The 27,986-nt window shown below is 35.2% G+C and overlaps 1 protein-coding gene and 1 pseudogene across 2 annotated transcripts in view; both read left to right on the forward strand.

The window, feature by feature from the left end:
- Positions 1–27,986, forward strand: part of LOC308654680 (afamin-like) — a 106,083-nt pseudogene that overhangs the window by 44,920 nt on the left and 33,177 nt on the right. The gene's annotated exons all lie outside the window — the stretch shown is intronic.
- LOC308654602 (albumin-like) lies at positions 369–27,964 on the forward strand (the record flags this gene model as incomplete). Its single annotated transcript, XM_081304256.1, has 14 exons — positions 369–447; positions 1,119–1,176; positions 2,104–2,236; positions 10,843–11,054; positions 11,583–11,715; positions 12,479–12,576; positions 19,677–19,806; positions 20,762–20,976; positions 22,028–22,160; positions 23,245–23,342; positions 24,840–24,978; positions 25,574–25,797; positions 27,162–27,294; positions 27,923–27,964. The coding sequence occupies 14 exons, from the start codon at positions 369–371 to the stop codon at positions 27,962–27,964; spliced, it is 1,827 nt and encodes a 608-aa protein (XP_081160382.1).

Genomic DNA, 27,986 nt, shown 5'->3' on the forward strand with positions numbered 1-27,986 from the left:
TGTATTTTTTGCAAATATCACAAACCAAAATATTGAAATGAGAAATAGCAGATATAGAACATGGTCTTGAATAATAGGTACAAATCATTTAAACTGTTATACAAAATTTGATAAGATGTTTTACATAACTTTGATAAATTGACAAAGTGTTGTGGAGAAAACAGTTCCAGATGGCAAACATACGCAAAGAATCTAGTCAAACATTTTTTTTGGAAAGAATCTTATGACTTTGTAATCATCTGGGAGCCAATGAAATACAGAGATGAGTCTAGTTAATAATCTACAATTATTGGTTAAAGAAGTATATTAGGGCTAATTTTCCTGCATTCATCCTGCCTTTTCTATCAACCCCACAAGCCCTTGGCACAATGAAGTGGGTAACCTGCATTTCTCTTCTCTTTCTCTTCAGCTCTGCTTATTCCAGGGGTGTGTTTCGTCGAGAAGCAGGTAAGAATTCATTTTTCCCTTTGTACAACTTTTTTTTTCCTAATAAAAGTTTCAGTAAGCCCCCACGTATTTAAAGAATTGAATTTTCCTTTAGCATTTATATCTAGAATGTGATGATTTTTTGTTTTTGTGAATGCTTATGTGGTTATTTAATTAATATAGTTAAGAAGAAACAACATGGTGAGAATTATTTAGTGAATGTAATTTCTTTTCTCTAATGAAGAAATGCCAGGCAGAGTGACTTACACTTCATAGAACAGAGAAGAAGATAGGATTCACAACAATTTCTAAGGCCTACCTAATGCACCTTGCTTTATTTAGAATAGAAAAACTCTTGTGTTATTAATAATAAAAATAGGATTTCCACTTGTATTTACTTCTCATTTGCTGTTCATAGGTTCTATAAGAGCATTAGATTTTATACAGCTAGAATATAAAGTTATAAATATTTAATATTAAAAATAATATTCTTTGTGATCGAATAATATCTTCTTTAAGTGCAGAAGACATAGTTCACCATCCTAAGACTTTCTGTAAGAATAAGAATCCAATATTTTGAAGCAAATAAACAACCTAAGTTAAATGAAAAGAAATATAGAACATAGCATATAATTAATTGTTTTCTTCAGTATTTAAACACATGTTGTTTTGTTTCTTCTCCTTTTCCTTAGATGAAAGTGAGATTATTAAACGATATAAGGAATTCGGAGAGCAAGAGTTCAAAGGCCTGTAAGTTAAAATATGGAAGAGTCAAATTTAATGTTTCTGATTACATTGATTATTACTCTAAATGTCTTACATTTTCCTGTCATCATGGTCCAGATTTTAGAGCATTGTTGCCCCATACAATTTTCTGTACTGATGAAAATATTCTGTATCAGTGTCATGTAATATGGTAGCCACTGGCCACACGTGGCTGTTGAGTACTTTAAATATGGCAAGTGCAATGGAGGAATAAAATGTCAAATTGTATTAAAGTTTAGTTAAATTGCATTTAAGTATGTACATTTTAATTGATTTAAATTTAAATAGAATATTAATTAAATTTAAACAACTTAAGAATATAGTCACATATGTCTAATGGCTACTGTATTGAACAGTTAAAATCCAGAGTTCTCATACTACCCAGAAACTCTGGAACAGTGGTGGAAAGACTAGTACATGTTCCTTTGGCAGCTCACTTACTAACTTCCCTTTATATAGCAAATTCTTCTGTGGTTTCTTGGGAACATTTTAATATTTTTTAAAAAATTGAGAAAATAATCTATTTTTTTAAAGGTCATTACAATCCTATAGCCCGAATAATGATGTATGTGTTTTTATTTTCATTTTAAGTAACCCAAAGGATTTATGCAAAGCCCAGTCTCAACAATTAAATCTATTTGGTATAAAAGTTTTCTAGTTTGCCCTCTGTGTCTGCCTCTACTGACATGAACCCATACAAATTTGGACATGGCTGAAATACTATCCTGCCTACCTAAGAAGCCACATGTACCTGATAGGCCTTAGATAACACCTCATATGAATAGGCTTTCTGGATAATTATAAGAAAGATACATAAAACATAGATTAAAGACACATAAGTGATTTGCTCTCTAGTATAGCAACCTGTTTTATGTTAAAGTTTTATTGTGCTACTGTATTTTTTTGTTTCAGGGTACTGGTGACCTTTTCTCAGTATCTCCAGAAGACCGAATATGATGACCTTGCAAAATTTACAGTTGAAGTGACTGACTTGGCAAAAGCATGTGCTGCTGATAATACAGGAGCAGATTGTAACAAACCACTTGTAAGTTCTGATTTTGAGGATTCTTTCTTTTCCTTTAAGTTATTATGAGTATTTCAAAGGAAAAAATTCTTTTAAAACATTACTATTAAGTGACAATTTGTAAGCTACACTCAAAAGTTTCATATGGACTGATAAGTCATTCACTGTTTATTCAGGGACAGAGATGTTGTGGGTATGCCCAGTTTTTTTTTTATTGGTTGTTCACAACATTACAAAGCTCTTAACAAATCATATTTCATACATTAGAATCAAGTGGGTTATGAACTCCCATTTTTACCCCAAATACAGATTGCAGAATCACATCGGTTACACATCACATTTTTACATACTGCCATATTAGTGACTGTTGTATTCTGCTACCTTTCCTATCCTTTACTATCCCCCTTCCCCTACCCTCCCATCTTCTCTCTCTACCCCATCTACTATAATTCATTTCCCTCCATGTTTGTTATCCCATTCCCCTCATAACCTCTTATATGTACTTTTGTATAACAATGAGGGTCTCCCTCCATTTCCATGTGATTTCCCTTTTTTTTCTCCCTTTCCCTCCCACCTCATGTCTCTCTTTAATGTTAATCTTTTCTTCCTGCTCTTCCTCCCTGTTCTGTTCTTAGTTGCTCTCATTATATCAAAGAAGACATTTGGTATTTGTTTTTTAGGGATTGGCTAGCTTCACTAAGCATAATCTGCTCTAGTGCCATCCATTTCCCTGCAAATTCCGTGATTTTGTCATTTTTTAGTGCTGCGTAATACTCCATGGTGTATAAATCCCACATTTTTTTTATCCATTCATCTATTGAAGGGCATCTGGGTTAATTCCACAGTCTAGCAATTGTGAATTGTGCTGCTATGAACATCGATGTGGCAGTATCCCTGTAGTGTGCTCTTTTAAGGTCTTCAGGAAATAGTCCGAGAAGGGCAATATCTGGGTCAAATGGTGGTTCCATTCCCAGCTTTCCCAGGAATCTCCATACTGCTTTCCAAATTGGCCGCACCCGTTTGCAGTCCCACCAGCAGTGTACAAGAGTACCCTTTTCCCCACATCCTCGCCAGCACTCATTGTTGTTTGACTTCATCATGGCTGCCAATCTTACTGGGGAGAGGTGGTATCTTAGGGTGGTTTTGATTTGCATTTCCTTGACTGCTAGAGATGGTGAGCATTTTTTCATGTACTTGTTGATTGATTGTATGTCCTCCTCTGTGAAGTGTTTGTTCATGTCCTTGGCCCATTTGTTGATTGGGTTATTTGTTTTCTTATTGTCTAATTTTTTGAGTTCTTTGTATACTCTGGATATTAGGGCTCTATCTGAAGTGTGAGGAGTAAAAATTTGTTCCCAGGATGTAGGCTCCCTATTTATCTCTCTTATTGTTTCTCTTGCTGAGAAAAAACTTTTCAGTTTAAGAAAGTCCCATTTGTTGATTCTTGTTATAAACTCTTGTGCTATGGGTGTCCTATTAAGGAATTTTGAGCCCGTCCCCACAATCTGTAGATCAGAGCCAACTTTTTCTTCTATCAGACGGAGAGTCTGTGATTTGATATCTAGCTCCTTGATCCACTTTGAGTTGACTTTTGTGCATGGCGAGAGGAGGGGATTCAGTTTCATTTTGTTGCATATGGATTTCCAGTTTTCCCAACACCATTTGTTGAAGATGCTATCCTGTCTCCATTGCATGTTTTTAGCTCCTTTATCAAATATAAGGTAGTTGTAACTTTGTGGATTAGTCTCTGTGTCCTCTATTCTGTACCATTGGTCCACCCGCCTGTTCTGGTACCAGTACCATGCTGTTTTTATTACTATTGCTCTGTAATATAGTTTGAAATCTGGTATCACTATACCATCTGATTCACACTTCCTGCTTAGAGTTGTTTTTGCTATTCTGGGTCTTTTATTTTTCCATATGAATTTCACGATTGCTTTATCTATTTCTACAAGAAATGCCATTGGGATTTTGATTGGCATTGCATTAAACCTATAGAGAACTTTTGGTAATATCGCCATTTTGATGATGTTAGTTCTGCCTATCCGTGAACAAGGTATATTTTTCCATCTTCTAAGATCCTCTTCTATTTCTTTCTTTAGGGTTCTGTAGTTTTCATTGTATAGGTCTTTCACCTCTTTTGTTAGGCTGATTCCCAAGTATTTTATTTTTTTTTGAGGATATTGTGAATGGAGTGTTTTTCCTCATTTCCGTTTCAGAAGTTTTGTCGCTGATACACAGAAATGCCTTTGATTTATGTGTGTTGATTTTATATCCTGCCACTTTGCTGAATTCATTTATTAGTTCTAGTAGTTTTTTTGTGGACCGTATTGGGTCTTCAAGGTATAGAATCATGTCATCCGCAAATAGTGATAATTTAAGTTCTTCTTTTCCTATTTTTATGCCTTTAATTTCTTTCATCTGTCTAATTGCTCTGGCCAGTGTTTTGAGAACTACATTGAATAGAAGTGGTGATCCCTGTCTTGTTCCAGATTTTAGAGGGAATGCCTTCAATTTTTCTCCATTCAGAATGATGCTAGCCTGAGGCTTAGCATAGATAGCTTTTACAATGTTGAGGTAAGTTCCTGTTATCCCTAGTTTTTCTAATGTTTTGAACATAAAGGGATGCTGTACTTTGTCAAATGCTTTTTCTGCATCTATCGAGATGATCATATGGTTGTTATCTTTAAGTCTATTGATGTGGTGAATAACATTTATTGATTTCCGTATATTGAACCATCCTTGCATCCCAGGGATGAATCCTACTTGATCATGGTGCACAATTTTTTTGATGTGCCTTTGTATCCGATTCGCCAGAATTTTATTGAGGATTTTTGCATCTAGGTTCATTAGAGATATTGGTCTGTAGTTTTCTTTCTTTGAGGTGTCTTTGGTTTCAGAATCAGGGTGATGTTGGCCTCATAGAATGAATTTGGAAGAGCTCCCTCTTTTTCTATTTCCTGAAATAACTTGAAAAGTATTGGTATTAATTCCTCTTTAAAGGTTTTGTAGAACTCCGCTGTATACCCATCCAGTCCTGGGCTTTTCTTGGTTGGAAGTCTTTTGATTGCTTCTTCTATTTCATCTATTGATATTGGTCTGTTTAAGTTGTGAGTTTCCTCCTGACTCAATCTGGGCAAATCATATGACTTAAGGAATTTTTCGATGTCTTCACTATCTTCTATTTTATTGGAATATAGGTTTTCAAAATAATTTCTAATTGTTTTCTGTATTTCTGAAGCGTCTGTTGTAATATTGCCTTTTTCATCCCGTATGTTAGTAATTTGAGTTCTCTCTCTTCTTCTCTTCGTTAGTATGGCTAGGGGTCTGTTGATCTTATTTATTTTTTCAAAAAACCAACTTTTTGTTTTGTTAATTTTTTCAATAGTTTCTTTTGTTTCAATTTCATTGATTTCTGCTCTGATTTTAATTAATTCTTGCCTTCTGCTACATTTGCTATTGTTTTGCTCTTCCTTTTCTAGGGCTTTGAGATGAAGTGTGAGCTCATTTATTTGTTGGTTTTTCCTTTTTTTGAGGAATGACCTCCAGGCGATGAATTTCCCTCTTAAAACTGCTTTCATTGTGTCCCATAGATTCCGATATGTTGTGTCTGTATTTTCATTTATCTCTAAGAATTTTTTGATTTCCTCCTTTATGTCTTCTGTAACCCATTGATCATTCAGTAACATATTGTTCATTGTCCATGTGATGTAGGATTTTTCCTTCCTTCTTTTATCATTGATTTCCAGTTTCATTCCATTATGATCTGATAAAGTGCATGGTATTATCTCAACCCCTTTATATTTACTGAGGGTTGCCCTATGGCATAATATATGATCTATTTTTGAGAAGGTTCCATGTGCTGCTGAGAAAAAAGTATATCCACTTGATGATGGTTGATATATTCTATATATGTCAGTTAAGTCTAGGTTATTGATTGTGATATTGAGGTCAATAGTTTCTTTATTCAACTTTTGTTTGGAGGATCTGTCCAATGGTGAGAGAGGTGTGTTGAAGTCACCCATGATTATTGTGTTGTGGTCTATTTGATTCTTGAACTTGAGGAGAGTTTGTTTTATGAACGTCGCAGCACCATTATTTGTTCCATAAATATTGATAATTGTTATGTCTTATTGGTGAATGGTTCCTTTTAACCGTATATAATGACCTTCTTTATCCCTTTTGATTAACTTAGTCTTGAAGTCGATTTTATTCGATATGAGAATGGCCACCCTGCTTGCTTACGAGGACCGTGTACGTGGTATTTTTTTCCCAACCTTTTACCTTGAGCCTGTGTATGTCCTTTCCAATCAGATGTGTCTCCTGGAGGCAGCATATTGTTGGATTTGTTTTTTTAATCCATGTTACCAGCCTATGTCGCTTTATTGCAGAGTTTAAGCCATTAACATTCAGAGTTACTATTGATATATGGTTTGTACTTCCTGCCATGTTTGATTATTTATCCTTTTTTTTTCTAATTTAGTTTGTTTCTCCATGATTAGCTTTCCCCCAGTCCTCTGTCTTTACCGAGGCACTTCCCGCTGATGGTTTTGGTTATTGTTTTTCATTTCTTCCTCATGTAGAGTTTTGCTCAAGACGCTTTGCAATGCTGGTTTTCTGGCTACAAATTCTTTTACCTTTTGTTTATCATGAAAGATTTTTATTTCGTTGTCGTATCTGAAGCTTAATTTTGCTGGATACAGAATTCTTGGTTGGCATCCATTGTCTTTCAGTTTTTGAAATACATTGTTCCAGGATCTTCTCGCTTTCAGCGTCTGTGATGAAAAATCCGTTGTTAACCTTATTGGTTTACCCCTAAATGTAATCTGCCTCTTTTCTCTTGTAGCTTTTAATATTTTCTCTTTGTTCTGTATATTGGATAGCTTCATAACAATGTGTCTTGGCGTTGGTCTACTGTGATTTTGTGTGCTCGGTGTCCTGTATGCATCTTCAATTTGTATATCTGTTTCCTTTTTTATTTCTGGAAAGTTTTCTGTAATTATTTCATTCAGCAAGTTACTCATTCCCTTGGCATGAATCTTTGTGCCTTCCTCTGTCCCGATGACTCGTAAGTTTGGTTTTTTTAAGTTATCCCAAATCTCTTGGATGTTTTTCTCGTGATTTTTTTTACCAGCCTATCTGAGTTGGCTAGACTCTTTTCAAGATGATATATTTTGTCTTCATTATCTGACATTCTGGCTTCTACTTGCTCCACTCTGTTGGTGATACTCTCAATTGAGTTTTTAATTTGGTTTATCATTTCCTTCATTTCTAGAATTATTGTTTGATTTTTTTTTATAATCTCTATCTCCTGATCTAACTTCTTCTTTTATCTGTTTATGTAATTCATTTTCAATGTGATCTTTAAGGTTCCTTTCCATCTGTCTAAGGTCTTCCTTGAGTTCTTTATATGGCCATTTTTCTGATTACTCCAGGTCCTCCTGAATATTTAGGCTGTCTTTCATTGTTTGTACTCCTTTTCTTCCTTGCTTTTTTATGCTCATGATACTTCTTGTTCTGTTTGACTGCTGAGTTACTGTTTACTCTTATATATTTATTTGATGCTTGGGAGGAGAGGTATTAGAAGGGAAGGGAAGAAGTCACTAAAGAGAGTGAGTGTAGGCAGGTAGAATTCAAGAAAGGGGGAAATAAGAAAATTGAAAAGAAATGAAAAGACAAAAGAAAAAAAGTGAAAAGAAAGAAAGAAAAAACGAAAAAATAAAAATTTAAAACAAACAAAAAAATTATAATGATAATAAAAAATGGAAATTGAAGTTTAAAAAATAATAGTAATAATAGTAGAATAAAAAGAATTTAAAAAAATTGAAACCATTAATAAGAAAGTTAAAGAACAACAACAACATCAACTACAAAAAGTGAGAATAAAATAAAAAAAATACTAATAATAATCATTAAAAATAATAATAATAATAATAAATGCAGTCATAGAGCTCGATTAACTTCTCTTCCAGTAGGTGGAGCTATGCCCACTGGGCCATGCTTCTCCTCTTGATAGGTGGGAACCAATCACTGTGCCTCAGCTCTTCTTCCCAGACTGTGCGGGTCTCCAGTCCTGAGTGCCTAGGTCCTTCTCTTGTGGTTCCTCAATCCAGGCCCCACTCGCCCCCTCCTCCAGAGCACGGGTCCCCTCGCAGGGGGATGCCGAACGACCCCAGAGCAGGCTCTGCCCCAAGGTGCAGCAGGGAACAGGCTACCGAGGCACTTGAGGCCGTGGTCCAGCCTTCGGAGGACAGGGCTCGGCACGCAGCCCAGTTCCAGTCTCTAGATGCGGCAGCTGGACTGTGTAGACAGGGCCATCAAGACAGCATGCAGAAAGCAAATGGCGGCTCCCGCGGAGTGGATTTTTGGCCCCGAAACCACAGCCCAGCCAACAATTCCAATCCACTAACTCTCCCTGTATAGACAATATTCAAAAAAAAAAAAAAAGGCGGGGTGTACTGAGCTTTCTTTGCCTCAGGTACTTACAATCCACTGCTAATTACCCATTCAGCTTCTCTGCCGGGAGCGAAGTGAAAGAGGAAGCAGATGGGCGCAAAGCGCCCACGGCTCTGAGCAGGAAAGCGTCACGGAGCCAAGCGTCTCTTTTTCAATCTCTTTGTTTTTTCTGCTGCTTGGCCGGGTGGTCCAATACAGATTAATGGTGAAAGGAGCTCTAACAAGCTGCGCGAAGTCTCGATTAAAGCTGCTGCTCTGAGCACCAGGCTCAGCACTTCAGCAACCCCCCTACGCAGCGGCCATCTTTGGTATGCCCAGTTTTAACAAGATTTTTTTCATTGAGAACACACGTGACAGTCACAGTGTATTTAAATGGCAATTTGTGATTTGTAACCATCTCTTTTCAAGAAGTTTGGTTTCTTTTCATAGAAGCTAATAGAGATAAAGTATCTTTGTGTATTTATTAACTTTATTTTATTGTGGTTAGAACACTTGACAGGAGTTCTATCCTTTTAAAAGTTTATGTGTGAAATACATTATTCGTGATTATAGGTACAATATTATGCAGCCGATTGTCACAGTTTATTCATCTTGCTTAAGTAAAATTTTTGCCATTTCATTAGCCACTCCCCATTTCCTCCTTTTCCTAGTTCCCGACATTTTTATTCTTTGATTCTGTGAATTTGACTATTTTAGAATTTATTATTTTTTTTTAAATGCACTTTAAAAAATTCATATGTAGAACTATAAAATTGGGGGAAGTTAAAGTACTTATTCGCAGCAATGAGATATTAACGGAATCATCCATCTTCGTCTGTGATTGGTTTATTGCACTTAGCACAATGCTCTCAAAGATCATCTGCATTAGTGCCCATTGTATAATTTCCTTCTTTTAAAGGATGAATGATATTCCCTTGTATATAGATACTACATTTTCTTTATTGCATCCACATTTTTCTTTATCCGTTTATTATCTGTTGATGGACACTTCAGTTATTCTCATATCTTGACTAAATAATGTAAATAATGCCTGACTGAATACAAGAGTCTAATATCTCTTTGAGGTAATAGCATGATTTTTACTTCCAGAAAGCACCAACTGATTTCTATGCTATGGGCAAAATAATAGTTATAGTTATTTATTCATCATTTTAGGGTTATTAATTTTTTACATAAAATAAAAAAACAAGGCACTCAGTCCTTTTGAAGAACTTGAACGTTTGCTATTTCTAAATACATCTTTAAAATAAGAGGCCTATGTTTCTTTCACCACTAAATCTTTATATGCCTCTCCAGGGTCAAGGTCCATATTGTCATTGGACCCTTTCCTCTTATTGTTTATCTCTGGACACACAACTCTCGTTGCTCCAAATAAGTACTTTAACTTCCCCCAATTTTATAGTTCTACATATGAATTTTTTAAAGTGCATTTAAAAAAATAATAAATTCTGTCTAGACCAGTGAATTTTCTATATGGTTAGAATTACTTATATAATAACAATGAATGAGGGAAAAAAGGATTTATTCAATGAGTGAAATAATTAGAGAGAAATATTTCTAGAATAAAAAAATCTATATTTTAATGCAGTAATAATGTGTGGTAGATTTGTATATGGTATCTACCAAAAAATTGAGTCTCTCAAAAAGAAGCAGATTAAATGAGAAAGTATCTGAGTATTTCCTCCCTAAGATGAATTCACCTGCTGCACTATAGGCTACTTTCCCTAGTGATGGGTAAGAAGCAGAGAAAGGTAACATTCCTTAGAGCCATCAACTCTCTTTTTGTCCTTCAATTTTATTCATCATAAGTAATATTGTGGCAGTTGATTGTTATGACAATTTCACAGAAGTAGCCAAATCAAGGAAATTTAATGGGGGAAGTGAATTTTTATATAATTTCCTTTTTTGATGGGTTTAAAATTTTGTATTTCATTAAGTTTTTTTTCATATTTAAATTTATTCTTTCACTCATACATAAAACATATTCATGGGGTCCCCTGGGATGTTTCAATATAAGATATATCAGATATATGTGCAATATAGATGATTTCTTCACCAAGCTTTAACAGTTTGTTAAATATTTATGCTGGGTTTTTTTTTTTTTTTTTTTTTTTGTAATAAAGAAAATAAACACCTTCCCAGTAATGTGTAGGTTGCTCTCTTTCATTTAGGACACTATCTTTGGAGAGAAAACATGCTCAATTGCCAATCTTCGTGATACCTATGGTGATATGGCTGACTGCTGTGCTAAACAAGACCTTGAGAGATTTCAATGCCTCATAAAGCACAAAGAAGAAATGCCTAACATCCCTGCACTTGATCTAAAACATCCTGATGCTTTGTGCACCTCCTTTGAAGAAAGTGAGCCGAAGGCTTTGGGACAGTAAGTAATCTATGTTTCAAAATTAAAAATTAAGGAGTAAGTCAATACCCATTATAATAAATACCATACCACAAGCCATTTCCAAAATTAAGACTTGGAAGTTTTGTTTTCATGTTGAGTTTTAAAGAAGTAATACTTCACATCACAAAATTCTGGTCAACAAAAAATATAATCAAAATTCTTTGATCTTGAAACAGTATGATCTATATGAAAATTTGAAAGAGACATGTTTTAAAACATTCTGAAAAAATATATACTCTCTCAGGATTGATTTAGTCAGCAATATTATATCACCCCAGTTTAACCATTTATTATGTGATCCACATACATGTACGTCACAAATTCATCCTCTCTTTTCACTGACTTAAAGAATGACAAAGACAAGGCCATCATATGCAAACTGAGCTTCAGTGGTAAATTACATGTCTTTGGCTTTTGGAGGCTCTTGGGAGAATGTTGATTGTAATTGTTTCTGTAATATTGTGTGGTATGGAAAAATGACTTCTTGTTATCTTCTTTTAAAATTAGCTTTGTATATGAAGTTGCCAGGAGAAATCCTTACTTATGTGCCCAGAAAATCATTGACTTGGTTGAAAAGTATAAAGGCTTTGTGACAGAATGCTGCCAAGCTGCTGATAAAGCAGAATGCCTGACACCAAAGGTATTTCCCAAAAAGAACCAATTCATAGTGCAATGTCAGATTTTAAACATCCTATGGTTAGGTTTAGGAAACCTTATTCTCCTAAACACACTTCCCTACATGTTCCAAAGACCTTTACTTTTATGTCTTCCAAAGAAGTTTTATTCTTTTTGAAGGCCTCTCCTATTCTTCCTTCCTCCTTTTGAGATTTAGAAGTGCTGATCTGATGGAGGGAATCACTGTGCACATAGTTAAATGTCATGCCCCTCTCTATGGTGATTCTCTCTATAGGGAAGTATTTGTCAAGCAAGGGCCCACAGTTTTGTTTTATTTTTCATGAGACTTTTTGATGGATAAGGAATTCAAAGTAGAGAATTTTACTGCAACTAGAAACAAGAGATCATTTATTTCTTCCATAAGTATTTATTGTGTACCTCGTTGTGTTCTCCGGGGAGTTTCTTGATGTTATCAGAGGAGGGACTTAAATGGATTATGCACAAAATGCAGAACTCAGCTAGGTTATATGTTCCTGGGATATTAGCATATACTTTTTCTTTCAGAAGCCTTTTTCTCTGGCAATGTGTCCTAGCTGGTTTTAACTACATAGAGGCTTCCACTGTGACCAGAATAATTTTTTCTCTTACATAGCAAAATGATTATTTCCCAAAGGGAGTACTTGGGAATTTAGATTGAATGTGGCATAGTCTCATCTGAGTTTTTGAAGTTGTGTTTTGTATAGAAGTTTTCTTTTCTTAATTTTTTTCAAATTGCTTTCTTTCTTTAGATTGAGAATTTGAGGAAGACAATAATGCTTTCTTCTGCCAAAGATAGACTCAAGTGTAGCGTTATTGAGAAATATGGAGAAAGAGGTTTCAAAGCATGGTAAATATTTTTAATACAATTTTGTATCTTTATAAAAATGTAAAAGTGATAATGGTTCAATTGACAAAAGTATAATTTATGTGTCATTTCTCCGAGTGTTTACAAATATAGTTTGTTGTCATTGTGTCTAAAAGGTAAAATTTCTTTGAGGTGAAAATCAGAGCATAAGGAACAACTTGACATTATTTTTGTCTTATTTTTCTAAGTTGTTAAAGAATTAAGAAGACATTATCATTTTTGTCCTAAAATAAAGACATATGGATTCTATTTTTTATGAAGACTAGGAAACACACTCTAATGGTGTATTATTTTTACAGAGCTATAGTCAGGATCTTTAATTTAATTTTATCCTTTCCCACAATGATCTGAAAGCATCTACTTGTCTTGTTGTGTCCTATAATTAAATTCAGTCACGAAGTAAGCCAAATTAGTACTCATAATTTTTACTTAGCTTCAACTCTGCTCTTAATCTCGTATTTTTGCCTTGGCCTCTGTTTTTATACTATTTAGTTGATTCTGGGAACATCCTTCAGTATTTGACTAAGAAAAATATTACCTACCTCTCTAACTCCTCACTTGTCAGTCAACAATGAATCTATATAACAGGAGATAAAATTAAAATAACAGACATTATGCATGCTCTCTAGAAACTGTCGATTGAACTATCTTTGCTTTTCATTCCTACCACCTAGACCACAAAATACAACCAAATTGATAAACAAAATACCCTTAACATGAACCAATGCACATTACACAGGCAATGATTGGTTCTGGGAAAGAATTCTCTATTTCTGGATTTAGACAGCATGAAAATGATTTTGGAAAGAATGATGATATTAGCCTTTTATATCTTGTCAGAGAGCTTAGAGGCTGTGCTGGATAAATTTCTTGGTAAAAGTATGCTTAATAAAAACTCCATCAGTATGTAGGTGTTATGAAATTAATTTTCTTGAAGAATTTTAGTAGTCAGGAAAATTGTTTTTTTTTTATTGGTTGTTCACAACATTACAAAGCTCTTGACATATCATATTTCATACATTAGATTTAAGTGGGTTATGAACCCCCAATTTTACCCCAAATGCAGATTGCAGAATCACGTCGGTTACACATCCACAATTTTACATAATGCCCTATTAGTAATTGTTGTATTCTGCTACCTTTCCTATCCCCTACTATCCCCCCTCCTCTCCCCTCCCATCTTCTCTCTCTACCCCATCTACTGTAATTCATTTCTCTCCATGTTTGTTATCCCATTCCCCTCACAACCACTTATATGTAATTTTGTATAGCAATGAGGGTCTCCCTTCATTTCCATGCAATTTCCCTTTTCTCTCTCTTTCCCTCCCATCTCATGTCTCTGTTTAATGTTAATCTTTTCTTCCTACTCTTCCTCCCTGCTCTGTTCATAGATGCTCTCATTATATCAAAGAAGACATTTGGTATTTGTTTTTTAGGGATTGGCTAGCTTCACTAAGCATAATCTACTCTAGTGCCATCCATTTCCCTGCAAATTCTATGATTTTGTCATTTTTTATTGCTGCATAGTACTCAATTGTGTATATATGCCACATTTTTTTTATCCATTCATCTATTGAAGGGCATCTGGGTTGGTTCCACAGTCTAGCAATTGTGAATTGTGCTGCTATGAACATCGATGTGGCAGTATCCCTGTAGCATGCTCTTTTAAGGTCTTCAGGGAATAGTCCGAGAAGGGCAATAGCTGGGTCAAATGGTGGTTCCATTCCCAGCTTTCCCAGGAATCTCCATACTGCTTTCCATATTGGCCGCACCCGTTTGCAGTCCCACCAGCAGTGTACAAGAGTACCCTTTTCCCCACATCCTCGCCAGCACTCATTGTTGTTTGACTTCATCATGGCTGCCAATCTTACTGGGGAGAGGTGGTATCTTAGGGTGGTTTTGATTTGCATTTCCTTGACTGCTAGAGATGGTGAGCATTTTCTCATGTACTTGTTGATTGATTGTATGTCCTCCTCTGTGAAGTGTTTGTTCATGTCCTTGGCCCATTTGTTGATTGGGTTATTTGTTTTCTTATTGTCTAATTTTTTGAGTTCTTTGTATACTCTGGATATTAGGGCTTTATCTGAAGTGTGAGGAGTAAAAATTTGTTCCCAGGATGTAGGCTCCCTATTTACCTCTCTTATTGTTTCTCTTGCTGAGAAAAAACTTTTCAGTTTAAGAAAGTCCCATTTGTTGATTCTTGTTATTAACTCTTATGCTATGGGTGTCCTATTAAGGAATTTGGAGCCCGACCCCACAATATGTAGATAGGAGCCAACTTTCTCTTCTATCAGACACAGAGTCTCTGATTTGATATCAAGCTCCTTGATCCATTTTGAGTTAACTTTTGTGCATGGTGAGAGAAAGGGATTCAGTTTCATTTTGTTGCATATGGATTTCCAGTTTTCCCAACACCATTTGTTGAAGATGCTATCCTTCCTCCATTGCATGCTTTTAGCCCCTTTATCAAATATAAGATAGTTGTAACTTTGTGGATTAGTCTCTGTGTCCTCTATTCTGTACCATTGGTCCACCCGCCTGTTTTGGTACCAGTACCATGCTGTTTTTGTCACTATTGCTCTGTAATATAGTTTGAAATCTGGTATCGCTATACCGCCTGATTCACACTTCCTGTTTAGCATTGCTTTTGCTATTCTGGGTCTCTTATTTTTCCATATGAATTTCATGATTGCTTTATCTATTTCTACAAGAAATGCCATTGGGATTTTGATTGGTATTGCATTAAACCTATATAGAACTTTTGGTAATATCGTCATTTTGATAATGTTAGTTCTGCCTATCCATGAACAGGGTATATTTTTCCATATTCAAAGATCTTCTTCTACTTCTCTCTATAGGGTTCTGTAGTTTTCATTGTATAGGTCTTTCACCTCTTTTGTTAGGTTGATTCCCAAGTATTTTATTTTTTATGAGGATATTGTGAATGGAGTGTTTTTCCTCATTTCCGTTTCAGAAGTTTTGTAGCTGATATACAGAAATGCCTTTGATTTATGCGTGTTGATTTTATATCCTGCCACTTTGCTGAATTCATTTATTAGTTCTAGTAGTTTCTTTGTAGACCCTTTTGGGTCTTCTAGGTATAGAATCATGTCATCCGCAAATAGTGATAATTTAAGTTCTTCTTTTCCAATTTTTATGCCTTTAATTTCTTTAGTCTGTCTAATTGCTCTGGCCAGTGTTTTGAGAACTATATTGAATAGAAGTGGTGATAGAGGGCATCCCTGTCTTGTTCCGGATTTTAGAGGGAATGCCTTTAACTTTTGTCCATTCAGAATGATGCTAGCCTGAGGCTTAGCATAGATAGCTTTTACAATGTTGAGGTAAGTTTCTGTTATCCCTAGTTTTTCTAATGTTTTGAACATAAAGGGATGCTGTACTTTGTTGAATGCTTTCTCTGCATCTATCGAGATGATCATATGGTTCTTATCTTTAAGTCTATTGATGTGGTGAATAACATTTATTGATTTCCGTATATTGAACCATCCTTGCATCCCAGGGATGAATCCTACTTGATCATGGTGCACAATTTTTTTGATGTGTTTTTGTATCCGATTCGCCAGAATTTTATTGAGGATTTTTGCATCTAGGTTCATTAGAGATATTGGTCTGTAGTTTTCTTTCTTTGAGGTGTCTTTGTCTGGTTTAGGCATCAGGGTAATGTTGGCCTCATAGAATGAATTTGGAAGAGCTCCCTCTTTTTCTGTTTCCTGAAATAACTTGAAAAGTATTGGTATTAATTCTTCTTTGAAGGTTTTGTAAAACTCCGCTGTATACCCATCTGGTCCTGGGCTTTTCTTGGTTGGTAGTCTTTTGATGGCTTCTTCAATTTCATCCATTGATATTGGTCTGTTCAAATTGTGTGTATCCTCCTGACTCAGTCTGGGCAAATCATATGACTTAAGAAATTTATCGATGTCTTCACTATCTTCTATTTTATTGGAATATAGGTTTTCAAAATAATTTCTAATTGTCTTCTGTATTTCTGTAGCATCTGTTGTGATATTGCCTTTTTCATCCCGTATGTTAGTAATTTGAGTTCTCTCTCTTCTTCTCTTCGTTAGCATGGCTAAAGGTCTGTTGATCTTATTTATTTTTTTGAAGAACCAACTTTTAGTTTTGTTAATTTTTTCAATAGTTTCTTTTGTTTCAATTTCATTGATTTCCGCTCTGATTTTAATTATTTCTTGCCTTCTGCTACATTTGCTGTTGTTTTGCTCTTCCTTTTCTAGGGCTTTGAGATGAAGTGTGAGCTGATTTATTTGTTGGTTTTTTCTGTTTTTGAGGAATGACCACCAGGCGATGAATTTTCCTCTTAAAACTGCTTTCATTGTGTCCCATAGATTCTGATATGTTGTGTCTGTATTTTCATTTATCTCTAAGAATTTTTTGATTTCCTCCTTTATGTCTTCTGTAACCCATTGATCATTCAGTAACATATTGTTCATTTTCCATGTGATGTAGGATTTTTCCTTCCTTCTTTTATCATTGATTTCCAGTTTCATTCCATTATGATCAGATAAAATGCAAGGTATTATCTCCACCCCTTTATATTTACTGAGGGTTGCCCTATGGCATAATATATGGTCTATTTTTCAGAAGGTTCCATGTGCTGCTGAGAAAAAAGTATATCCATTTGATGATGGTTGATATATTCTATATATGTCAGTTAAGTCTAGGTTATTGATTGTGATATTGAGTTCTATAGTTTCTTTATTCAACTTTTGTTTGGAGGATCTGTCCAATGGTGAGAGAGGTGTGTTGAAGTCACCCATAATTATTGTGTTGTGGTCTATTTGATTCTTGAACTTGAGGAGAATTTGTTTTATGAATGTTGCAGCACCATTATTTGGTGCATAAATATTGATAATTGTCATGTCTTGTTGGTGAATGGTTCCTTTTAACAGTATATAATGACCTTCTTTATCCCTTTTGATTAACTTAGTCTTGAAGTCGATTTTATTCGATATGAGGATGACCACCCCTTCTTGCTTACGAGGACCGTGTACGTGGTATATTTTTTCCCATCCTTTCACCTTCAGCCTGTGTATGTCTTTTCAAATCAGATGTGTCTCCTGGAGGCAGCATATTGTTGGATTTGTTTTTTAAATCCATGATACCAGCCTATGTCGCTTCATTGGAGAGTTTAAGCCATTAACATTCAGAGTTACTATTGATATATGGTTTGTACTTCCATCCATGTTTGATTATTTATCCTTTTTTTAAAAAATTTAGTTTGTTTCTCCATGATTATCTTTTCCCTCGCCCTCTGTCTTTACTGAGGCACTTCCCACTGATGGTTTTGGTTATTGTTTTTCATTTCTTCCTCGTGTCGTGTTTTGCTCAAAATGCTTTGCAATGCTGGTTTTCTGGCTGCAAATTCTTTTAACTTTTGTTTATCATGAAAGATTTTTATTTCGTTGTCATACCTGAAGCTTAATTTTGCTGGATACAGAATTCTTGGTTGGCATCCATTGTCTTTCAGTATTTGAAATACATTGTTCCATGACCTTCTTGCTTTCAGTGTCTGTGATGAAAAATCCGTTGTTAACCTTATTGGTTTACCCCTGAATGTAATCTGTCTCCTTTCTCTTGTAGCTTTTAATATTTTTCTCTTTGTTCTGTATATTGGATATCTTCATAACAATGTGTCTTGGCGTTGGTCTACTGTGATTTTGTGTGCTTGGTGTCCTGTATGCATCTTCAATTTGTATATCTGTTTCCTTTTTTATTTCTGGAAAATTTTCTGTAATTATTTCATTCAGCAGGATACTCATTCCCTTGGTTTGAATCTCTGTACCTTCTTCTATCCCGATGACTCGTAAGTTTGGTTTTTTTATGTTATCCCATAACTCTTGGATGTTTTTCTCGTGATTTTTTACCAGCCTTTCTGAGTTAGCTAGACTCTTTTCAAGATGATATATTTTGTCTTCATTATCTGACGTTCTGGCTTCTACTTGCTCCACTCTGTTAGTGATACTCTCAATTGAGTTTTTAATTTGGTTTATCGTTTCCTTCATTTCTAGAATTTTTGTTTGATTATTTTTTATAATCTCTATCTCCTGATAAAGATGCTTAACTTCTTCTTTTATCTGTTTATGTATTTCATTCTCAATGTGTTCTTTCGCTGCTTGAATTTGCTGTCTTGTATCCTGTTTAAGGTTCCATTCCATCTGTGTAAGGTGTTCCTTGAGTTCTTTATATGACCATTTTTCTGATGACTCTAGGTCCTCCTGAATATTTAGGCTGTCCTGCATTGTTTGTACTCCTTTTCTTCCTTGCTTTTTGAAGCTGCTCATGTTACTTCTTGTTCTGTTTGACTGCTGAGTTACTGTTTACTCCTATAAATTTATTTGATGCTGTAGCCTCAGGTTTCAATGAAGTTCTGTACCAGCATATCTTCAACAGGGTGATCCTTTTAAAAGATAGGCAGGCCACAGCGCTCTGGCCAAAGCAGGCAATGGCTTCTGATATATACTCAAAGGAAAAGCCAAAGTCTTCACAGGACTATAAGGCCTTATGCACTCTGTCTCCACACTTCCAACCTCCCTGCTCCCCTTCCTGCCATCCGAAAATTGGGTTTTAATGAGGGAAAGAAGAGTAACTGGAGTTTGTGTGATACTTCCTAGATTATCTAATTTAATCTTCAAAATACTCCTTCCATTTAGCATGGTGTTGTGACACTGAGAAGGCTAAAGTTCAGAGAAGTAACTTGCCTAGGTCTCACTGTTATAAGATATGAAGTCAGATCAGGAATACAGATTGGGGTTCCATACCTGATGCCCCTCACACTGTTGCCCCTTTCAACATTCCTCTTTGATTGCTAATTTTATGAATTATCAGCTTTCCATCCAACCCACACTCTTACAATGGATAATTTTAAGAAAACAAGAAAAAAAAAGAACACCATTTGATTCAGCTCTAGCATTAAAATAATTAATGAATTGAGAAAAATTTCTATGTGTCTGTCTTGAATTTCCTTGTTATAAATGGAATTTTCATAGGAGTTTAACATCAGTTATTGCCTTATTATAATATGTTGATGGGGGGACATTTTTTTTTAGGGTAGTATCTCGTCTAAGCCAGAAATTTCCCAAAGCTGAATTTACAGAAATTACCAAGATGGCAACAGATTTTACTAACATCAACAAGGAATCCTGCAGTGGTGATCTGCTTGAAGCTATACATGACAGGGTAAAGAGCCATATATTTTCCATTTGTAGCTTATATGCTTAAGATGCTAGAATACATGTACTTAGCATAACTGGGAACAACTGGCAATGGATGACTGAGTCTTCTGTGCTTTCATTTGCTCTGTCTTCCAGTTTTCCCTTCTCTGTGGTACTTTCTTGTAAACCTTACTATCCTAATTACTAAATGACCTGAAAAACTCTTTCACCCATTTGTAACTTTTTTCGGTCATACTCTGAGAATCTAGGCTGAAGGTGAAGGAGGACGGCTGGTTACTGACATATTTGGGGTGGGGGCAAGGTTGGGTTGGAGAAGGGCCATTTTTCTCAAGAGACCTTTGGAAAGAATGCATTTTTCCCCTCTATGTTGTCTCCTTTCATTAAGTGTTTTCCCCAAAACGATCTTTTCCCCCAAATTTGTAGTGTTGTCTCCCTTTCTTCAAAGATTAAAAATAATGACCATATATCAGAATCCTGAGCTATCATGACACTTCCTGGAAATTTAAGACAGATATTTTATACATATAAGCAAAACCCATGACTGTCATCCTGACTCATTTGTTAAAATCTTTCATGCTTTACTTAGTTATTTGGTTTCAAAATGCCTGCATTTATTTTGAGTGCAATATTGAAAAAAATAGCCTTGAATTTTAATTAAAAAAATTACATGCCTCTACAGTGGAAATATAAAACTGATAAATAGCTGAGATTAATTAATTAATTATAATAAACAAATAAATGATAACTGGTTCCTAACTAGTGTATTTTGATCAAGTAGGTGTGTTTTAGTAGCCTAGAGCCTCAGAAGTACTGACAGAGGATATATGTTCATAGAAGGCACAGTAGTTGTGAATGAATGGCCTTGGAATACAGTGAATGTGTTCTGCAACATCACAAATATCTGAAGAGAAAGTGTAGCAATGCTAATTTATGTTGAACAATTGTTGACCTTCTCACAGATAACCCTTTCTAATTACACTTGTGATAATCAAGATACAATCTCCAAGAAAGTGGGAGAATGTTGTACTAAGCCCCCGTTGGAAAGATACCACTGCATCATTGATCTGGAAGAGGATGATAAGCCTGCTGACTTACCAGCACTAACAGCTGATTTTGCTGAGGATAAGGATGTTTGCAAAAACTATGCTGAGGCAAAAGATATCTTCTTGGGCACGTAAGTTATATAAGGAATTACCCTTTTTAGCACTTGATTTAACAAGATCATGATTTAGGAAGATATGCTAGGCTTTCCTTTGGAGTTACTACAGTTTCCATGTTGCCAAGGATGCTTTTTTGACTCATCGTCTCCCAGTCTTTAAAGGTTGAAACAATTAATTAATTTCAAAAATTGTCATTCAGTATATATTCATGGTAAAGCTCAATGTTCCTTACTTCTTAGGGACATCTCTATAAATATCTCTAGAAATATTTGTATGTATACAAATTATGTATATAATGTTTACTTGTTCAATCATTCATTGAAAGGCTACTTCTTAAATATCTAAAATATATATGAACTTATATTGCCTATCAATCATCTTAATACATCTATATCTATGAATCTTTGTGTTGACAGGAAATATATAAAACAAAGTATAGAATTTGACACTAAGTGTTTCATACTTTGATGAAAAGGCTAAAAGTTCAGTAGTATGGCAAGGCAGTTAAATAACAAATGATTATATACGATCAATAAGAATGATGACAAGCTTTACAATTTTATTGTTGGATTGCAATCGCTTCCTTTGCACTAAATAATATCATAAAAGATTTCAATCATATGAAGAGGAAAAAGAAAATTTTAAGAACATATTTCTGTCTAGTACAATACTTTTGAGATATAATCCAAATCAAACTACATATTTATTTTAAAAAGTGACAGATATGATTCATAAAATATTTAAGATGTATGAGTATATATTTTGCACACATTGTTCATGTATTTCTCATAACCCAACATATGAGATGAATATTATCATCATTCCCAATCTACAGAGGAGGAAACTAAAGCTCTTTAGTTTTAATAAGTTGCCAAACGTAATAGAGTAGAATAAGCGGCAGAAACAGAAATTGAGCACAGGAAGAACCCCAAGTCCTTTGCCACTAAGCTTCACTGCATGGGGATTTGTCAAATTCAGACCCTGGGGAGATGAATTACACTTGGAGTGAGTTAAGTACATATTCTTTCTCATTGGTTCAACTAAATCTATGTTTCTCTTATTTAGGTTTTTGTATGAATATTCAAGAAGGCACCCTGAGTATGGTTCCCTCTTGCTGCTGAGAATTGCCAAGGTTTATGAAGCCAAACTCGAGAAGTGCTGTGCTGAAGCTGATCCTCCTGCATGCTATGGCAAAGTGGTAGGTGTCCTGCAGGAAAAGAAGAATACAGCTCTTTGCTGATTCTAATAATGAGAAAGAAAAAAAAATCAAGACTGAAATGATACACAGTTCAATTTTTAGATCTTTTCTTGAGATGGATTCAGTTCTGTGCTCTTAAACATTTTAGAAAAATAGCTTTAAATAGAATGGTTAATAAATTTTGAACAGTTGGTCTAGAAAAGAAAGATATAAAGACAGTAATCTCTAATTTCACAAAATCTTGGCCATCCTTTCTTTGTTTTCCATATTCCTGAGAAATGTTAATTAAAAGAGATGTAACTTAGATATGAAGAAAGTTAACCTGACCCAAGATTTATCAAGTACTGGAGGTAATATCTTTAGGGAGGTTATGAAACTTTATTTCTTTAGAATATTTTAAAATCTTTTTGAGAAGGTTTAGGAATTGTTTTACAAGATGATAAGTTAGAATACATCTGTTCTGGAGGATTTTAGGGTGCCTACTATTACATGTTAAAGGTTTCCAAAATGTTATAGAATCAGAGAAAGACTTTCTTTCCTCTACCAAGAAGCTGCTGTATTCCAGGCACTGTCCTGCAACTGATGCTGAGGGCAACATTCTTCAGAGAGCTGCGGATCCAACTGGAGAGATGGCCTAATAATAATAGTAATAGTAATAATGATGATGATGATGATGATAATAATAATAATAATAATGCTCAGGACCAACATTTATCGGCCTTTTACTATGTACTAGGTGCTGTTTTAATTTCATTACCTTAGTTGAGTCCCAGAGCAATTCTGGGTGGTGAGCACTATTTTTACCTCTATTGTGAAGATGAGGATTCTGAATCTCAGAACTGGTAAGTAAAGCTGCACCACTGGAAAATGAGTCAGGTGGCCTGGCTCCAAAGCCAGCCACTGAACTCCAGAGACTCTTGCACTATACGGTCTTGTCAAATAAGAGAAACAATTTGAATGTGATGTGACAGATGTGGCACTGAACATCTGCTCATGTGGTTTGGGGAAGAAAGAAGGAAGGGGTAAAAAGTGACCGGTATCTGTCCTCAGAAGGATAGTATAAATGGATTCTTTTATGTTTCAGTTTGAGGAATTTGAGCCTCTTGTGACTGAGCCTCAGAATGTAGTCAAGCAAAACTGTGATCTCTATGAGCAGCTTGGGGAATACAAATTCCAAAATGTGTAAGTAGTTTTGTTTATTCACTGACTTTCTTCCTTGACCAATTTGCTATTATTTAATACTTCATATATAGGCTGCCTAGCATATGACTTTTAATAGCAAAGATACACATATATTTCTAAACTGTCTTTATCAAGAAAGTCTGGAGAGTAGAGAAAATATAGTCGATGGGATGCAGAGGCCTCTATTTATGTACAGTTTTTAAAAATGGTCTTTTGAGACTGGGAGTATGTAGGCTGGGAGGGTTAGTGCCAAATGTTGGCTTATCAACTGAGGACGTTCCTTGGAGGTTAAGGGATAGTCTGTGAGTAAATGAACCCTAGCAGCATTTTACAGATCAGGAAGTAGCAGGCCTTGAATAGTAGTAGTTCAAGAAGTAATATAAAAGCTGAACACAAAAACATGACAAAGATATGGACTTAGCTAATATGGGAAATTGCATTCCTATTGGTCCATTGGTGGGAAGAGTGGATGTTCAGAAGGTACATTAGACTTTGATGGTCATGACCTTGTTTTCCTGTGGAATTTCCCTCCCTAGAAGAGATAGAGACAAAAGGACATGTTGAAGTAATGTCCCCATTTAATAGGCCCTTATGTGTGGAGGAAAAGTTAAGAAAGAAGAAGGGACACATGATTCAGTAGAAATTTATTGTGCAGTTTTATATACATAGTTAGCACTTTTTTAACTATAGCTCAGGGCTAACAATAATGAATGATACATAGATTCTTCCATTAAGTAGATTACAGTCATACATTGACTTTACATGGTGACTGGGATACTTTATAAGTGATTCTTACATGCTGGATAACATGCCTTGTTCATTGCCTATATTATCACTTTCAATTTAATCCTTTCATCATACCTATTGAGGCAGGGATATTTCCTCCCATTTTTCACCTACATCTTTCAAATTCATCATAGTCCTGATATATGTTACACTCTCAAAAGAATTTAATGAAACAAAGATGCAATAATAAGTATACTAATGCCACTGGATTATAATAAAGTAGCTAACCTTCCTGAGATTATATGGTGCAGGTGGTATTCAAAGCCATGTTTAATGATCTCTTGGACAGGACAAAGTCTTTTTCTGATATTGAGCCATCATTCTGAAGATGAAGATAATTTTTGGTAGCAGGTACTGGGTATTAAACTCAGGGGAGATTTACCACTGAGCTGCAATTCTTTTAAAATTTTAAATTTTAAATTCTTTAAAAAATTTTTTTGAGACAGAGTTTTGCTAAGTTGCTTAGTCTCTCACTAAATTGCTAAAGCTGGCCTAAAAATTGTAATACTTTGGCTCAGCCTCCTGAGCAACTGGGTTTAGAGTCCTGCATCACTGCACTTGACTTAGACAAACATAATTCTATGAATGGTAAACAAGAACATATTAGTTGATTTTAATTTTGTTTGAATTTTCTCTGCCTGATATACTGTATTATAAAAAGACAGTTTCTTGTTTGGTTAAACACACATGAAAATTTTTTTTCCCCAACAGACTTGTAATTCGTCATACTCAGAAAGCACCCCAGATGTCAACTCCAACTCTTGTGGAGGCTTCAAGAAAATTAGGAAAAGTGGCCACCCAGTGTTGTAAGCTTTCTGAATCACAAAGAATGCCCTGTATTGAAGGCTATGTGAGTCTTTTAAAATATAATAATTATAATACTGAATTCTCATCTTATGAAATTGACAAAGCTAACTTTTAGAGGCAGGAGTGGACTAACGTGTGTACATGACTAACAGGGGTATATCTATGTCTATGTATTTTTGTGTGTGTGCAGAACTTGGTCACCTATATTATCTCGACTGCCAAAGTTAGAATTTAGATAAGATCTCAAAGTTATAACTTGCTTTTAAAAAGGATTCATGAATATTCAGTGTTTTGGAATTTCCTAAATATTTACATTTTTGGGGTCTCTGTTTCATGTGTCAGTATAAGACTACTTCTTTTTCATTCTAACACATATGTTAGGACATATTACTTTCAATTATTTTTGTGAATCATCTTCTCAAGTATTAAGAATATTGAGACATCTAGACTTACTTTTAAAAGAGTCAATATTAAAGAGTCCCTTATGTTTAGTTCCAAAGATAGTCATTTGCTGCCTCAGTAAACTTTGGATTCATTGTTCCTAGTTTAATATGTCACAACTTTGGGTGCATGGGAAAAAGAGTGTTTGTGGACTCTTTTGCCTCTTTTGAGTTTCTGCTCTCCTTCCTGTTCTTCAGCTGACTGCAATCCTGAACACAGTGTGTGTGATGCATGAGAAGAATCCAGTGAGTGAGAGAATCACCAAATGCTGCTCTGAGTCCTTTGTGAACAAGCGGGCATGCTTTTCTGCTCTATCAGTTGATGACACATATGTTCCCAAAGAATTGCACGCTGATACATTCACCTTCCATGCAGATATATGCACACTTTCAGAGACTGAGCAACAAATCAAGAAACAAACGTGAGCAGTATTTCATTATGACATGTTTATAGTTTTTATAAAGAGAACTGTTAATTGAAAGGAGTAAACCCTCTCATGTACTGATTATATTCCTTGGAGGAAAGTACTTAAGTATTGGCCTTATTAAGTTGATAAAATTGTCAAGAATAAAATGAATGGCTTTTTTTTCCCCTTGGAGGGCAAAAACTATTCATAGTGATATTGTGGATGAACACCCCAGTAGAATAAGATCATAGGCTAGGTCGAGTAGAAATGGCTTAACATTTAACTGATGAATTTGTGGCTAGAAAAAAACTAGTTGTAGAAATCATAGGGGGATTTATTTCTAGGCATGAATGGTACTTTAAGTTTGTTCTAGAGTGACCCCACAGGTGAGAGAAAGCCCTGTGATGTGACGTTTGGGAATGACAATTGAATAGAAAACATCTAGAAATGTGAGTTTTGAGGCTTAACTCCTCAATGCTGTCAGAAAGGATGAGAATAGCATGAACTTTAGCAAAAGAAAGTTGCTGTCATCTCTGGTCACCCATAGTCATGATAGAGACTTAAAACTAATATTATAAAACCTATTATTCCCACACAACACATTGGGGCACTGTTGTCTTTTTATTTGTCAATGAAAGGGAAACACCACCTTCCACTTGTTTGGAAGTCTTAACTCCTGTAGCCTCCCCTTAATTAAATTTGAATAGGGCAAAAGTGACAGACCAACTTTAAAGATTCTTAAAGAAGAAGATTTTTCAATGAAGTTCAAGGTCATTAAAAATTTAGAGGTCATTTTAAACCCTCCAAGAGCTATAAAGTCAATGAAGCATAGCTCATAAAAATCTGAACAATATCTGAATGCCATGACATACGTTTTCTGGCAATCTACTGAAACTCTGTAAAACACTGAGTGATTTGCATTGATTATCTTATTTGATCCTCTCACCAACCCTAGTGAAGTGGATTTATTAATGTTACATGAGGTTAGAATGGCATACATGACCTCAAACCCAGAGCTGCCTGGCTCCAAAATTTAATGCTTTTTCTTTCTTTCTTTTCTTTTTCTTTCTTTTTTTTTTTTTTTTTGGTACTGAGGATTGAACCAGGGGTGCTTAGCCACTGAGCCACATCCCCAGCTCTATTTTATGTTTTGTTTAGAGACATGGTCTCGCTGAGTTGGTAAGTGCTTCCCCCAAGTTGGTGAGGCTGGCTTTGACTTTGTGATCCTCCTGCCTCAACCTCCTGAGCTGCTGGGATTACAGGTGTGCGCCACAGTGCCCTGCAAGGTTTATAATGTTAAGTGCCATTCTTATATCCTTCATATTTCTTATATTCTTAAGTTTTTCTCGCTGTGTCTTTCATTTTCTGTTCAAATGCAGAGCACTTGCTGAGCTGGTGAAACATAAGCCCACAGCAACAATGGATCAACTGAAAACCGTGATGGGGGATTTCGTAGCTTTTCTAGACAAGTGCTGCAAGGCTGACGACAAGGAGACCTGCTTCTCTGAGGAGGTGCTGGAGCTGCTTTCATTTTAATATTTCCAACTTTCATTTTTGTGCATTTGGTCAGGTCAGGGATTAGGGATTTAGGTTTTGAAAGATGTGTGGAGCAGAGATCTTATTCTATGAACAATTGTCTTACAAAATGAGTTTAGTAGTTCTTGGTTTTATCTCCTGTGGCACCGTGGAATATTATTAAATTTTTGTAATGTCTCTTTTGTTCCAAATTTGTGATCGTTATGAATAGATAGACATATTTATAAGGCCTAAAATGTTTTGGTCAGTAAAACAAAGCATTAATCTAAACATTTTCCCCCAAATTGCTGTCTTCTCATTTGGCTGAATTTTACAAGTTAGTTCAGGTGGGAATAGACTTTTAAATATCTAAATCATTTAATAGTCATCCCTGTACCCTGACTATCTATCTATCTATCTAGATAGATAGATAGATATTTATTTTCTTGGGGAGAGTGATTGTTGGTGAACTTCCTTGTAGAGATCCTGGTAGTTTAATGTGAATTAAAGGGGGTGATGCATGTACAATCACTGTATATCACCTATTTTTTGTATAACCTGCTAATTTTTGTATTCTATGGTAATGCTAATATTTTCCCAATGTCTGTCATTTCTTTGTATTCAGGGCCCCAAATTGGTTGCTGCAAGTCAAGCGGCCTTAGCATAAAAACATCACAATCACAAGGATC

This window comes from Spermophilus citellus (assembly GCF_964194105.1).
Source record: "Spermophilus citellus genome assembly, chromosome: 8".
Taxonomy (NCBI): domain Eukaryota; kingdom Metazoa; phylum Chordata; class Mammalia; order Rodentia; family Sciuridae; genus Spermophilus; species Spermophilus citellus.